General features: G+C 40.7%; 4 protein-coding genes across 4 annotated transcripts; all 4 read right to left on the bottom strand.

Annotated features, from left to right (window-relative positions):
- Window positions 1-57: 57 nt before the first annotated feature.
- On the bottom strand, window positions 58-2,668 carry LOC111797225 (arabinosyltransferase RRA3-like). Its single transcript, XM_023680174.1, has 2 exons — window positions 2,149-2,668; window positions 58-1,399 (listed from the first exon to the last, which is right to left on the bottom strand). The coding sequence occupies exons 1-2, from the start codon at window positions 2,314-2,316 to the stop codon at window positions 284-286; spliced, it is 1,284 nt and encodes a 427-aa protein (XP_023535942.1). The 5' UTR covers window positions 2,317-2,668; the 3' UTR covers window positions 58-283.
- Window positions 2,669-2,986: 318 nt separating this feature from the next.
- On the bottom strand, window positions 2,987-7,346 carry LOC111797475 (probable protein phosphatase 2C 55). The gene is made up of 5 exons (XM_023680481.1): window positions 7,211-7,346; window positions 5,713-6,624; window positions 4,902-5,226; window positions 4,380-4,529; window positions 2,987-3,571 (listed from the first exon to the last, which is right to left on the bottom strand). Exons 2-5 carry the CDS (start codon window positions 6,450-6,452, stop codon window positions 3,275-3,277), a joined length of 1,512 nt encoding a protein of 503 aa, XP_023536249.1. The 5' UTR covers window positions 6,453-6,624; window positions 7,211-7,346; the 3' UTR covers window positions 2,987-3,274.
- A 497-nt stretch (window positions 7,347-7,843) lies between these two features.
- LOC111797165 (cytochrome P450 734A1) lies at window positions 7,844-10,592 on the bottom strand. Its single transcript, XM_023680098.1, has 4 exons — window positions 9,909-10,592; window positions 9,593-9,837; window positions 9,118-9,481; window positions 7,844-8,338 (listed from the first exon to the last, which is right to left on the bottom strand). Exons 1-4 carry the CDS (start codon window positions 10,401-10,403, stop codon window positions 7,919-7,921), a joined length of 1,524 nt encoding a protein of 507 aa, XP_023535866.1. The 5' UTR covers window positions 10,404-10,592; the 3' UTR covers window positions 7,844-7,918.
- A 44-nt stretch (window positions 10,593-10,636) lies between these two features.
- LOC111797166 (protein indeterminate-domain 1-like) lies at window positions 10,637-13,428 on the bottom strand. Its single transcript, XM_023680099.1, has 4 exons — window positions 13,049-13,428; window positions 12,546-12,942; window positions 12,264-12,445; window positions 10,637-11,705 (listed from the first exon to the last, which is right to left on the bottom strand). The coding sequence occupies exons 1-4, from the start codon at window positions 13,176-13,178 to the stop codon at window positions 10,975-10,977; spliced, it is 1,440 nt and encodes a 479-aa protein (XP_023535867.1). The 5' UTR covers window positions 13,179-13,428; the 3' UTR covers window positions 10,637-10,974.
- Between the last annotated feature and the right edge of the window lie 1,546 nt (window positions 13,429-14,974).

Below are 14,974 nucleotides of genomic sequence, written 5' to 3'. Positions count from 1 at the left end.
TCACATTACATGAGCAGCAGCCTTTTAAAAACACATGAAATAACAAGAATGTCGACCCATATGTAATGACATTTTCCTATTGCAGAAGAAAAGTCTCTCAATTTGAGCTTTATCGTTACAGATGACAAATGTTCTTTCCATAAATACATCGACAAAAAACTCGGAAAAGGAAATAACAGAGAATGTTTTGTAGTCATGGGATGATGATCAGATGACTCCTCCTTGTAGCAGCTGCTGCATTGTATCAAGCAATGGTGGTAAAGCTTGTTGGAAGAGCATTTCATCATTCAGAACCATCTGGAAAATGATCCAGAGCATTTTGCTTACCGTCGACGTAGAATTCGACGACTGCTTTCATTCTAGCATACTTGTCAGGATGATAATTTATATGAACAATAACGGGTTTCAGCTGTCTCAGATTCAGGTTCTTTCGAACAGTCTTGAAAAGTACCTTGCTGTTCATAAAGAGATACATGTCCATGGTTCTCTTGGAGGCATGAAGACCATCACGACCGGGACGAGACGGATAAAAGAGTTCCTCGTTGAAAACGGCTTGGTCCCATGCCTTTTCTTGAGAAAGCCGAGCAGCAACACGGTCCAAAAGCTCCAATGAAGGGAGTGTAGGCCTAATGAAGAAGAAACCAGAGTTGTAAACCCATATTCTCATAGTGTGCGCATATCTAGCCCAACCCATGGCAGGTTCATCAAATACATCGTTATATCCATAAGCTGTTATATTGTTGTGACCATCACTCATCGACTCCACGTCCGAATCGCGGTAAAGATGATCGAAAGGGTTCTGCAAGTAGACGATATCAACGTCTGAGAGTAGAACACTGTATCCCAGTTGCAAGAACTCCCTAAGAACGTGAAACTTCAATGCAGAGACTTGATGGTTGCCTCCTTGCTTTCCCACCGAGTCGATGCTCGTGTCTGGATCTCTCTTGTAGACAGGAACATCATGGGATATGCAGAACTCTTCGGTTTGGTCGTCCAGAGCCACGACCAAATAATTGTGTATACCGACATTTTGGATGCTGGTAAACCAAATCTCCAACATAGATTTAACATTAGAATTTGCAAGCGTCACAATCAGCTCCTTCTGAATAGCAACTTTCTCCAGGAGCTTTGCCAGTCGAGGATTCACGGATTCATCAGGGATTACAGTGGGATTTGTTCTAAGACCTTTGACACTATCAAATGGACCAGCCTTGTGATTTTCGCCAAGCGCCAAATATTGCTTCTGAGCATGATCTTTTAATTGTTCCACAATCTTCAGCTCCCTCGTAAGATCCTTGATACGCTTCTCCAACACGGAGTTCTTCCCTAATATTGAAACCACGTCGGCTTTAAGGTTCTTGAACCGGTCCGAAGATTCGCACGGGGAAGAAGACTGAACCTGTAAAAGAAGAAAAAGTTGGGAAGTACAAAAAGTTTCCTTCATGATCCCTAAAAGACTAAAGATTCCATCAAATATTCAATGCAGTCAATCTTTCAACTGCTAAGCAAGTTTAAGATAATAAACCAAATGGTGCCTCCAACAAACTTCCAAAGCCACTTCAAATTGGGTTAGGACTCCACACACACTCAAGGCTCAATCAACTCGAAATTGAAACAAAACTGAGTTTAAATTTATTTTTACCCAACACTTATCTCGGTGAGTGAATTTTAAAATTACCTTTTAATGTCACCATATTGAAACGTTTACATGACCAAGAACAAAATATTCATCGTCTTCACATTTTGAGCCGTCCCGTATTTTGAAACTTTTAAACAAATGACAGACTTCAAGGGTATTTTTTATAATTCATAATATCTTCCAAAAAGTAAAGACTCGAGAGAAATACACAAACCCAGCCATGACAACACACATAACTAAAAAGTAAACTCCGCCACCAGACCAACTGATCCAACCACAAGAATGCGCATACTACCCAGAAATCTTAATTTCACTAAACTAGATTAGAAGTTTGAAGGTTAAAATTAAATCACTCGCCCCAATGTAAAAAAAAAAATGAATTATAATTCTTCTCTTATTGATATGAAGTTTCGGATTCACGTCGCAATCAGAAACAATAAATGAGGATTTAAATCGGTATAAAATTCAGAATCGCACAGAAGCCGGAACTAGGGCAACAAGCATCGAACCTGTAACTCCGATTTCCCGAGTCGACGGTTTTGGAGGGGTAGATCAGAGCGGAGAAGTCCATGGGGATAGAAGAAAGCAAAAAGACAGCCAAGAAGAACTCCGATTGCGATGGCGATGACGACTCGAGACACGCGAGCTGAATGAGCTTTATCTTTACGACCGGCCATAGAGAAATCAGGCGTAGTACGGCGTGAGTGAAGCAGCAGAGTAGAGAGTTGAATGGATTGCTGTGGATTTTTATAGAAATGGAAGGGAGAGCTACGAATCCATATATATATATAGAAATGGGGTTGTTTCCGTTTACCGTGTGGCGCCGGAGATTTTGGTCATTGGAATTGGGATGAGAGAGGGAGAGGAGGCGCAGGAAGGGAGAGGAAATGGGAAAGAGATGGGCGTAGAGGAGGGAAAGAAGAAGATCCAATGTTGATGATGTTCATCATTTTGCAGTTGCTTTCCTTTCGTCGTTGGTTTAGTTGCTTTGCCTAACTTCGCCCTCCACGGCTCCACCTAATTTTGAATACTAAAAAGTCAATATTCCTCCCAAGCTAATTTACTCTAAATGGGTAATTTATCATCTAAACGACTAATTTATGTTCAAATTGTTCGAATTGAATTGAATTCGTCAACTTCACCAACTGCACTCCAAAGATTAAATGTCCTATTAACACTACTAATTTAATCTCTAACATCCTAACATTGCCACCAATACCAAAATTCATGACAAGAAAACTCGCTCGCTTTTATTACAAAACGATCTAACGTGTTAGAGAGGTACCTCGTAGAAGATTGTTAATTTGGGAGAAAAAAGCGATAAATTGGGGGAAACCAGGGAGGAAAAACACAACAAAATAAACCCTTAACTTTGGTATTGTTCAATTACGCATCCGATGAGCACAAAAGGTTTCAGATGGAAGTAGAAAACAGAGAAACAACCGCCCAGACTTGGGGAGGCTCATACCTCTGATTTTTCACTTACAAACGAGGTCATTCGCTCTACAACATGTAAAGAGTTGAGATAGTTCAATTAAATGTGCTTAGATGCAATAAGCATTGTTAATGGTTATGCTACAAAGATTATATACAGAAGCGTGCAGATGCAAGTGTTGGAGATGACATTCAGGGCACTCACTTATCATTAGAGCGCGTAACATATGACACGACGACTGTGATGTCGTCAAGCTTGCCTCCGTAATAGCGAAATCCAGCATCTTGAGCAGCAGTGGAGAAAGGCGTTTGTCTGTCTTTATCTAGAGCTCGTTGGCGTGCAAGAGCAGCTATCTTCTGGGCAGTCACCTGAGTGCCTAAGCCTGCTTTCATGGCATGAACCACCACTGCAGTGATCTCGTTGTTGTACAAGTTATCAAAGAGTCCATCGGTGCCAGCAATTATGACATCTCCAGGAGCAACAGGGACTGTGAAAACCTGAATCAGTTTCAATACTCACATCATTATCAAGTTAAAGTTGTTGATGAAGAGTAAAAAAACTACTCTCGTTTTTAAGGTTTGCCAACTCTGCTCACTCTATTTCTAAAAATGTAAACAAAATCGTTCGGTGTCCTAACATTGAAGTATGAACTAAGGGGAAAACAAAAGCAAAGGATTCCAAGCAAGCAAATGAATAAAGAAGAAACATAGTATTACTTGGAAGAAAAAGATGTAGAAAAGCAGAGCGGGGTAAGACATAATATGCTTCTTTCCCCAACTCGTACCAAGACATGAGGGATATTACTTCCCAGGTTATAAGTACATAGTTAAAACAAATAACAAAAAACTAATTGAGATTTAAGCAGTTAGGGGAACAAGGCCACGTGGGAAAGATACCATAAAGATACCATTCCCACCTATATCAAATTCTTCTCAAAATAACAACCATATGCCAAGCAGTGTCAAGACTTGCATCATAAACGGTGGGGCTTTTCTAATTCATGATATTATTTTGATAATATAGTCTTCAAACTATATCAGTTTATGTTAAAGTAAACCATACGTGAGGAAGTCACAAAGCTGTATAATCTGTGAGGTTATTCACATATTTATGTAGGTATCTGCCATGCACTACCTTCCATATTATTATCTCGAATGGTAGATTGATATAAGGGAAGAGAGCAATTAATCTGACATTAATGCATCAGTACATATGTTAACTAACTCACTAAAAACATGACCAATTTCCTAAATCAGAAGAAGAAAGATAACTACAGATGGCAAGGAAGCTGATGAGCATACTAACCTGACCAGAGCTAGGCAAATCTCCATTGTTTCCACTCTCCAATTGAAAGGTGAAATTAAAATCATGCTGCTGCACGGGAGATCTAAAGACAGTGCATCCGTCTCTAACCACCATAAATCCACTGTCTCCTAAGTTGATTGCATGGAGACCCTGCAGTGAGGCCTTACATTATTACCTATGGTGCAGTAATAAAATAAAAGAACTGCGGGGCATCCTTGCAAGACAAAATATGAGCAAGTAATTGTACAGATAGCTAAAATTATTGACAGATACTATTATATTATATATGAGAAGTGTTAAGCTCCACCTCACTACTCTAGGGGAAAATTTTACAGGTCTAGAAGACATCAATGACTTTTACTCTTGTTATGAATTCCACCCAAAAGTTCAGACTAGGATGACTTAGGCTTTAATTCCAAATAAATAGAAACTTCCCAAAATTATTTTGGTCAAGTAATTGCATCAAATCAAGAATCTAGAGATTCAAAACAGGGAATTTGGTCTCAATAAGAATCAACATACTTGTTCTGTAAGCGCTATGATACAAGCAGTGGAGGAACCTTTGGCTTTTGTTTTTGAGTGAGCCTTCTCCAAGACTCTAGCTGGATCTATTGAGCCCTTGGGTTCTTCCTGAACTGCACTAACTGAATTAGACATAAGTTCTCGGGAATACTGTCCAGCATCAACACCAAGATCTGCCCAGCCACCCACACCATCAGCCACCCCAATGGCTTGTTCATCTACACAGATAAAGTGAGCATCCTCTCCTCCAGTATCTTCTTTATCAGGATGGGGTAGATAGCATGATCCAGAAACCAGTTTCAATGATTTGCCCATCGAGATATTCCTGTGGAGAACATAGTAGGAAATTTAGAAATAAAGAACCCTTGGCATCCAAACTGCAAATCGTCACTATGAAAAAGGGAAGGGGGCCTCAGCATACTGTGTCGGCAGTACTGACCAAGTACAAGAATTCCATAATGAAATCCGAAAACAATAAAATACATTTATATAATTCATAAAACCAAGGGATTCATTTTAACCAGAATAACTAAAAATGTCGATTAAGCAGAACAAGTTACCGTTATTCACAATTTATCCTCACTCAATAGTTGGACCAATAAGAATGGAATGACCAAATAACTAAATGAATATGANCCATGGGGGGGGGGGGGTCTCATTGCAGTCCCTGAGCGCAAGAACAAGTTCATTTGATGACAGCATTCATATAAAGTCAATAGTGTAAGTTAAAACCAAAGTCGTGATGCAATCTAAACTAAGCACTTAAATTATAATATTTTCATTTTAAATTAAGGGATCAAGTAGAACATACTGTTCAGATGAATCAGTAGAGTTGGCAGGTTGTTCCTCCCGCACAGAATTATCAAATGACACATTGGGGGCAGAACCAGATGAAAACTGAGAAGTTGATGAAGTATGAAGATCACCGACTCCCGACATAGTATGTAGGTAACTACTGCAAAACCTCTTTGCAACGTCATAAGTGAAGTATCCATATATCACATTGTTGCTAGGCTGCTCTTGATTTTTCAAACTCATGCTGGCTTTCCGACATCTATTAACACTTCTATTGTTAAAACAAATACTAGGACTGATCGCTGAAGAAGACGAGGGTGCATTTCTAAAACTTGAATTACCAAAAGAACATTCACCAAGTGTAGCTCTAGAACCACAAGCAGCCATTGGTTTGTCTTGACACTTGCGGTGAGATGAAAATTGATTGGATTCAGCAACGGCACAATCAATGTGATACCTACAAGTCTGAAATGCAGGGCCTGAAACAGAAGGAACAGAAAATGTGCGAGAAATTGCTCCAAGAGCTGAGATATTCTTCCTGCGATTGACTAGCTCTGAACTAGCACCCGAAATAGTGCCAGGTCTTAAGAGAGCATGCAACTCTGTAAGTGAGGAATAAGGAACCGAGTGAAATAGACTAGAATTGCCACACAGCAGTTTCTGATGCCCAAAAAGCAGCTCCAATGAACCTTTAAATCCGCCTTCCCACCCTAGAATTTGAACCGATGCTCGTAGTTTTGACATATAAGATGGCATATTAGCCCCTTAAACAGACGGGCCTCCCTTTGATTCTTCTCCAGCACAGAATAAAACCACTACAACTTTTTATGAGAAAAAGTACCATTCCTCCCAGCACATCTAATTTCAGAGTACTCGATGCATATTACTTCACGTGATCAGTATGTCGAAATGTTCAAGAAAATTAGCCCTGCCCGGTCAAAAGTTCACCAAATGAGTAAAGAAATGAACAAGTTTATTTCGACTTTTTTTTTTTTTTTTTTTTCAATTAGAACAACGCGTGAGAATGGGCGTTCAAACTTCTGGCGTCATACATGCTACGCTCAGATTCTAAAATCACCATCACCCAATCGCGTGAGTATAGAATTTGATAGCATATGCCAAGTAAAAGGAATTTTCCGAATGAACACAACAGTAGAACTATTGAAACATTTAAACACCACTTAAATAACTTTCCTTCTCCTTAAGAAAATATTCATAGACGACCCACGAACTACAAGATGAAACGCACAAGACCAACCCATAAATAGCGTAAACACACTTGTCATTAACAATATAACGAAGATAGACCATAACGCACGTATTCAAAAATGAAAACCCAATAATAGATACAAATTCAACGACAATACGGGAAAAAGGAGACAATAAAATGACAATTACGGAACCTCGCTCTACCAGATCAATCACATACAAACTAAATCGAAACCTATTTCTAGCAACCTGGACCGCTTACACCATCTATAAAGCTTCCGTAGGTCAGAATTAAAGAAACGAACCTTTCAAATTAGTTACGAGCTCGGCCCGTGTAGAACCTCCCCGTGGAACAGAATTGATAGAAGGGAGTGAGATGAAATCCACAAAATTCTATGGATGCAGACGCCAGGTAAAAACCCTAAGGCGCGAATTGATTCGAAATTGCTATTTATTATTGACCGGCATTGACGCTGCAGTAGAGAGGAAAGCAGGTTATTTACGAAAATATCACGGCTCTCATCCATTGGTTTCGATTCTCGGTGAGGGTATTTTGGTAAATTTACAAGGCAATCCCAAGGTCGTCTTTTGCTAGTTATTAGTGGTCAAGGCGTCTGGTGGCTTAGTAAACGACCATCAGACAGTGGCTAATTTTCAGGTAAACGTCTTTTCAGAAAATCAGTTGGGGAAAAAAAAAAAAAAAAAAAATGCCCCTTATCTTTATTCTATTACAAGACTAAGAGAAATCCCTATTTAAAAAATTATAATTTTGATTAATTAAAAAAAATGTTCTCACTCCCTCCCTCGTCCCCCGTCTAAATAGGGAATCATCTCCCCCTTCGAGTCAGGTCCCCACAGACCTCAACTCCAGATAAAGTGGATGTCTCTTGAAATGAGATTATACATTAACTTGAACTTATTACTACCAACATTGAGACTGTTCTCGTTGGACATTTTACAAAACAGTTCACAAAGCTCCACCGTTTACTTCATATTTAGACTAACAGCAAGTTTCAGTTACATAAGCTCCTAAGAAGGAGGTGAGCACCAAACTGAGGCTGTAAGGTTACAAAAAGCAAAGGGGCATGAGTGTAGGTTGGAGAAACAGCAACAGAGAATCGTTGAATTATCATGGCCAGGGCGACTTTGGCCTCAATCAACGCCATGTTTTGGCCTACACAAATCCTGGGACCCAACGAAAATGGCAGAAAGGAAGCCAAGTGTTTCCGAGGCTCACCAAATCTCAAAGGGTTGAAGCTGTTTGCATCCTCTCCCCAAATCTCTTTCTCATGGTGGACAGCAGCCAACGCCAAGAACAGCTCTGTGCCACCAGGAATGTCCAAGCTTCCTAGTGTCACCTGTTTCGCTGCCTGCCTCGTCATCATCACTGCTGGAGGATAAAGTCGAAGTGCTTCGTTAATTATCATGCCTACCTGCCATAAGAGATGCATGATATCGAATGAGTACGAGCATAGAAAATGGATGCCATTTCAGTTCAAACCCACATCCATAAAACATTAACACAACCAACCAAATATATGTTTCGATCATATTTTAGTCCCTGTGAATTCGTATTGTTCGACTTCACTTGCGTACTTCCAAAACAGAATTCTGCGAGTTATCAACACCACCATGTACAGTGTAACAGCCCAAACTCACCGCTAGCAAATATTGTCTATTTTGACATGTTATATATCACCATCAGTTTCAAGGCTTTAAAACGAGTATTGTTAAGGAGAGGTTTCCACGCTCTTATAATAAATGCTTCGTTCCCCTCTCCAACCAATGTGGGATCTCATAATCCACCCCCTTGGGGGTCAACGTCTTCGTTGACACACCGCTCGGTATTTGCCTCATATAACATTTGTAACAGTCCAAGCCCACGGCTAGCAAATATTGTCATCTTTGAGCTTTCTCTTTCGGGTTTTTCCAGGTTTTTAAAACGCGTTTGTCAAGGAGAGGTAAAACCTTGAGGGAAAGCCTAAAATAGAAAATCCAAAGAGGACCATGTCTATTAGCGGTGGGCTTGGACTGTTACATACCGTGTGCAAACCACCTGAAAGTATTTCAAATTCCATCTTGCTAGTTGATAATTTTTCGGACAGAACAACAGTGACTATGCACAAAACTTGCCAATAAAGGATATCTGTAACTACTGCAAGGTGACATTTATCCAAAGAATATATATATCATTACGTGTAAATTGACTTACAAGCTTAAGTTGGCTCAAATTCTCGGGCGCAGGAGGTGTTTTATGGGCGCAGACGTTGAGAACTTCTTGTCTGGCCTTATCTTGCCACTCTGGATGCTTTGCTAGTAGCAGAAGAGCCCAAGTTAAAAGATGAGAAGTTGTTTCCATTCCCGCGAAATAGAATGTCTTACATTCATCAATGATTTCCTCCACTCCAAGTCTCTCTTCTTCCCCATTCTGGTTCTTGTAAGATGACATTAACAAGCTGAGTAGATTAGTTGAGTTTTCCCTTCCTTTGCTGTTTGCCTCAATCAGCTCTTTTATGGATTCACGAGTTTCTTTCTCCAGGCTCCACCTTTCTCTGTTCTTCTTCGTCGGCAAAAATCTACATTTCAAGTTTTCAATTCAAACGAACACTAGTAGATTTGTAACATTGGACAATATGAAAATGTACACAGAAAATCAGGGAAAGCAAAACTAAGAATTGAAAATAGACCTGAAGCCAGGAATATAAACACTTCTGACTGCTTGGGAGAAGAGATGTGTTTGCTGTTCCTGCAAACTGAAGATGCGCTTGCCTTCTTCAAAGTTACTTCCAAATGCGGTTCTTGAAATTACGTCGGCTGAGAGGCGGCGAAATTCTTTGTGAACGTCCAATTCAATCTCCTCCATTCCGCCCTTCATCTCTTCCCATTTCTCCAGAACATTCGACACACTAGCAACTATTTCGGGTACCCACCCCTGTGCAATTTAAAACTATACTATCAACACACACCAGCCAACATAGAAATTATGTAAAGGAAGTTTTATACCTTTATGCGCTCGATGTTGAAAGCCTGATTCGCGATTCTCCGACGCGCGACCCATTTTTCCCCCTCCAGTCCTAGCAGTCCCTCTCCAAAAAGCAACTTCGCCTGCGGGTTGAACTGGATCCTTCGAAAACACCCGTGCGTATTCACAAGCACTTCCTTAATTAGATCCGGGTCGGAAATGGCCAGTCTCGGTTTCGACCCGAACCAGTACAGAAACGTCTTTCCGTACTCACCGGACCACCGGAAGTAAAAAGGGAGAGCGCGACTGAGTATATCGTGGTGAAACGGAATCGGCTTAGATTGTGCCTCCGCGAACAGACGGCGGATATCGGTGGAGTTGCCGATGATCGGACGGTAGGGAGGGCCGTTTATGCCCTGCTTTCGGAAGTGGATTTGAATCCTCCATGGAAGCCAGAAAGTGGAGTAGAGAAATTTCAGGAGGATTGTAAGAAGAAGAGCAACAACAACAACAAGGGAAACAGCACAGAGAACCATTTGGAAATTGAAAAGCCGCTGCTAGCGAAGTACAGGAGAGGAAGGTCTGTGGTCGTTCTTCTTTGTTCCATCCATTGTAGCACCGCGAAAGTCAATGGCAGATGAGAAATTACTTGAAGCCGTGACCTCAGCCCACATTGCTCCAAAATTTGGAGCATCTCTCGATCATTGGTTCAGACTATTTTTTTGCACAACATTTTACACTAAGCCAAAGAGTTCTTGGCTTCTACACGTTGACCTCAAATAGTAATTATAATTAACATCTTAGGGGCATGAGCGTTTACATAATAAATATATATTTATTGTTTTTTTTTTTATGTCAGGTTACATTGTTTTATTCCTCGATAAATTACTAAATTGTCTTGTTTTATAAACAAGCTCGGTATATAGTAGCTATCAATTTAAATTTAAATTTAAATTATAAATTTAGTGGCTTGCAAATTAAATATAATTTAAAAACATCTACAGACAGTGGCAGTTCGACGGGCGGAACGGCAACCACCGTGGAGTTGAACGGAGCTATGAGGCGAAGTCGGAGGAGGACCACACGAGCAGCAGCTCCAGCCAGCAATCAATATTTTCCATCTTGTTCATCTCGATCCCAAGCGTCGGCGGTGGAGCTTTCGTCGTAGGCACACCCACCGTTCATGGAAGCGATCAAAGCTGAAAATCTACTAGTAGAGGCCCCGCCGCCGTCTATGCCAAGCCCAAGAAGATCCCTCGTCATGGGCTGACTTCCAAACGAGCAAAATGGACCACCCGCCATCATCAAACCAGAACCAGCCGGTCCAGAGGGAAGTTCAAGCCATAACCCAGCCGTTAACGAAGCGCCATTGCGATGATCTCGGTTCACATTAGCAGTGGCAGACCTATCATGAACTGAAGAAGTAGTAGTAGCCATCCCAATGCCACGGAACAACGACGGATTAGACGCGGTTGCCCCCATTTCCGCTGCCTTCTGTAGCAAAGCGGTGGCGGACATGGCCGCCGGTTGAGTTGAACACGTGTACTGCAGACGGTCTTGGTCAGGTCGGGGAAAGAGGGAGGATGATCCTTTGGTGGAAAGATAGAGAGGTGTGGAGAGAGAGAGCGAGGTGGGATTCACGGTGGAAACAGAAGGGCGAGTAGAGGGGCAATCGTAAGACACAATCGAGGTGGGTAAATTGGAAACTGCAACGGTCGGGGATGATGCAGAGGGAGCAAAAACAGTACTATTTCCAAACAAATCGTTTGAGCTACTATTGACAGCCGCAGCTGAAGGCGTTGATATGGATGAAACTCTTATCTGAGTATCAGCTAGCTCTGTAAACCAAACCAACAAATCTGTCAAATCTCTGTAAGAATAATCCGTGGAGGTACCGTGAGAACAGAAAAGAGAAAAAACAGAACAAATGAATCAAAAACAGGGAACAGAATTCGTGAGTGAAGAACAGAATTCGGTAGTTGCTTTCAGTGAATGATGAACAGCTTGAACTGAAAAAGAAAAGCACTTTTGGAAGTAAAGGGGAAGAGAATAATGGCGACTTTTTTTTTTCCGATAAGCCATCATTCTGCCTTTCCACTATCCTCGATCTTTGAGCTTCACTGTCATCCATGCAAGAATTGCCCGTGAACGAGCAGTACTACCGAATCCTTGGGGGAAAAACAAACAAAATAAAAGAGAGAAAGGACTTGCAAACAACAATGGATCGAGAAAGGTTCCATTTGACACGATTAGCCTCTTAATTATACACATTATTGAGCATATGGACGCACAAGTCAAGGAATGTGTAGTTCTTAGAAAAGAAAATCAATCAAAACTTTACATCGGATATTAAGGATTTGGAGCATTTCGCCATTATTGATGATTAAGTGTATTACCTGAGCTGTGAATTGACAACGCCGGAGATACCACAGTGGTTGTCGGAGTGAGCGGTGGCTGGGGAGGCGAAACCGTGTCCGATTCCTTCGCTTTAGAGTATGGAACTGCTAGGGTTTGAGCACGAGCACTTTCCTCCGCTAATACATCGCAAAAGGCTCGATGCGTAATGAAACTATCCCTCCTTCAAGAAATCGAAACAGAAATTCAGTGAAAAGGATAAACAGAGAAGCGATGATTTCTAGGCATCCATTAAACAGAGAAAAGAAACACGAAAATCGAACCTAGAAAATAAAGTGCCACAATCGCATTTGTACTCTCGAGTTCCGCAAGTTTTCATATGCGCTTTCCAATCGGATTTTACCGCGTATTTCTTCGAGCATCTCTCGCACTTCCATTTCTTCTCGCCGTGTTTTCTGCAGAAGTGCTTCTTTATTCCGGTAAGATCGCCGAGTGCTCTCGCCGAATTGTGGTGGACGCAGGTAGGTTCCGGACAGACATAGACGCGCTTACGCACCTCATTGTCAGTCCGTTGCCGAAGCTTCCAGGGAAGGTTGTGGCCTCGCCGGTGAAGCTGCAGGTTCTGATCCCGCTGGAAGCCTTTGTTGCATATCTCGCACACAAACCGGTTCGTCGCCAGCAAACTCTCCGCCGACAAAGCAATCACCTCCGCCGTCGGGTCTGAAAAACAGAAACAATCGAATCTGGGAGCCAAGATTGATTGAAATCACAGAAATATCGAACAATCAAAACATCGCGGCTGGATTGGCGCTTTTAATTCCCTTACCTGGCATTCCGGGAAGGTTCCGTTTCTTCTTCGGCAGGGCTACCGCCGTCACTGGTTCGATATAACGTGAAGAAGATAAAGAAGCATCTCCGGAAACCGCAACCGGCGAACAATTTTCCATATCAACCATTCGGCAAATAAGCTCAACGAGAAGATAGTTTTAGGATTTAAGCTTTACTGAAAACTCAGCACACAATAACTCATTATAAGAACACTGCGCTCCATCCAATGATTAGCAACTCGGATTCTAAGCCTTCTGAACTTGTGATTGTATGTTAGGAAAACTGAACCTAAATTTAAGGACATGATTGTCTTTTCACATTTCTGGTTTTTAAAAAATTTGAAAAAAAAATTAAAAACAGCCGAAATTTTGAAGAAAAAGAAATGGTTGAGGAGTGGGAGAGAGGGAGAAGTGGAAAATCAGATTAAAAAGAAATAATCTAAGCGGCGCCAGTTAACCATGGTTAGGGAAGGAAGGACTTGTGTGTGTGTGAGTGTGATTACCATGGTTAAGGGGATGGAAATCTATCCATCCACGTGTCGTAATCTACTAGGTGATAACATTTGTCGGGGAAACTCGGACCAATTTTTCGATTGAATTAAAAGTATGGGTGGTCGAAGAGTGGTGGCAATAGTGTAAATAACATGAAGCTGGAGGGTATTTAGGGAGACGTACGGATACAGTACGAGTGACAGAAAATGTAAATGGGGAGCTTGGGCTTACTACAAGGCATTATCCTACACGTGCTTCTTACAAAGCGTTGGGACCACGGTGTTACAGTGGGGACGATCGCAGCGGAACGTCGAGATCATCACTCGAAAGCAAATCACAGGAGCGGTTCCATTTTGAAGGTCGTGCTTTCGGTTGTAGGGTATATGGTTGCTTAAAAGGGTAATGTTTTGTCCTTTTGTGTCTGAGGACTCCGATATCTACGGACGGGGTACCGTAGACATTTCAAAATTTTATTTTTAGTCTTTACCAGTTATGTCCTTGGCAGGGTAGAGCTCATTTCTAATGTTTACCAGCGATTATGCGACACTTACTTTTAGCATCGAGTGAGTCAGCTAACCTGAAATCACAATGTTGACGACCGAGTATGTTCGAGCCTATGGCCCAAAAATGGAGTGATAGTGTTTGAAAACAATGTTAAAAGAAAGTTTGAAGCAGTGGTATAAGCGAGAAAGACAACACAATGGCTTAAATAACATATCACTCCGAGTAAGAAGAATTAATGACTAGTCACATCCCCCTATAATGAGACATTTTAGATCTACCAAACGTAAACACGACTATACCAAACATTATACATTTAGGAAACACAAAAAAATAACTACATCATGAAAGTGATAAAAGAAAGTAGTAAACCGGCAAACCTATTATTTTGTATTAATATCTTAATATATGTTGTAAATTGGAAAAATCAGTCTCAAGTTCCTACTTTATCCAATGTAATCGAGAAAAAGTTTGTTTTATGAAGATAGGAAAATTATTAGATGACTAAATTTAATATTAATTTTGTATGTAATAGAAGAATCTAACCAAGTATCCAAGGTGGAATTTATCATTTTCATGTGTGAAAATCATTTGTTTTACCTTCGACAAAATTTAACTTATCGGTTATTTTATTATGATATGATGGCCGTTTATATTTGAAAAATAATAATGTTATAATAACAATTTATTCTAGGAAAGTGTACCATACACTGACATTAAAGTTTATAATTTTTTACTAAAAAATCAACATATGGACCAAAACTTAATCCTTTTTTACTTAGATAGGGACATTTCCCAATATAATAAGTCCATTTAATTATTCTGAAAGGATTTTCCATGTCTCATCTAAACTCAAAGACCCTTTCTTGAATTCATTCAATTACATGTTAATACAATGGACCTATAATAGTGTAGTTTTATCCCTAATAGAT

Source organism: Cucurbita pepo, chromosome LG06, assembly GCF_002806865.2.
Source record: "Cucurbita pepo subsp. pepo cultivar mu-cu-16 chromosome LG06, ASM280686v2, whole genome shotgun sequence".
NCBI classification, from domain to species: Eukaryota; Viridiplantae; Streptophyta; class Magnoliopsida; order Cucurbitales; family Cucurbitaceae; genus Cucurbita; species Cucurbita pepo.
Note: the sequence above shows the minus strand (reverse complement) of the source record. Positions and strands in the feature narration are given on the sequence as shown.

Coding starts and splice junctions, on each gene's coding strand:
- LOC111797225 (XM_023680174.1), bottom strand. CDS start 2,316: ATGGCCGGTCGTAAAGATAAAGCTCATTCAGCTCGCGTGTCTCGAGTC. Junction 1,400..2,148: donor TCGGGAAATCGGAGTTACAG/GTTCGATGCTTG, acceptor CTTCTTTTACAG/GTTCAGTCTTCTTCCCCGTG.
- LOC111797475 (XM_023680481.1), bottom strand. CDS start 6,452: ATGCCATCTTATATGTCAAAACTACGAGCATCGGTTCAAATTCTAGGG. Junction 5,227..5,712: donor TCTACTGATTCATCTGAACA/GTATGTTCTACT, acceptor TGTTCTCCACAG/GAATATCTCGATGGGCAAAT. Junction 4,530..4,901: donor TCATAGCGCTTACAGAACAA/GTATGTTGATTC, acceptor GCCTCACTGCAG/GGTCTCCATGCAATCAACTT.
- LOC111797165 (XM_023680098.1), bottom strand. CDS start 10,403: ATGGTTCTCTGTGCTGTTTCCCTTGTTGTTGTTGTTGCTCTTCTTCTT. Junction 9,838..9,908: donor TCAACATCGAGCGCATAAAG/GTATAAAACTTC, acceptor TAAATTGCACAG/GGGTGGGTACCCGAAATAGT. Junction 9,482..9,592: donor GTTTATATTCCTGGCTTCAG/GTCTATTTTCAA, acceptor CTTGAAATGTAG/ATTTTTGCCGACGAAGAAGA.
- LOC111797166 (XM_023680099.1), bottom strand. CDS start 13,178: ATGGTTGATATGGAAAATTGTTCGCCGGTTGCGGTTTCCGGAGATGCT. Junction 12,446..12,545: donor TGTGGCACTTTATTTTCTAG/GTTCGATTTTCG, acceptor GATTTCTTGAAG/GAGGGATAGTTTCATTACGC. Junction 11,706..12,263: donor GTTGTCAATTCACAGCTCAG/GTAATACACTTA, acceptor TTTGGTTTACAG/AGCTAGCTGATACTCAGATA.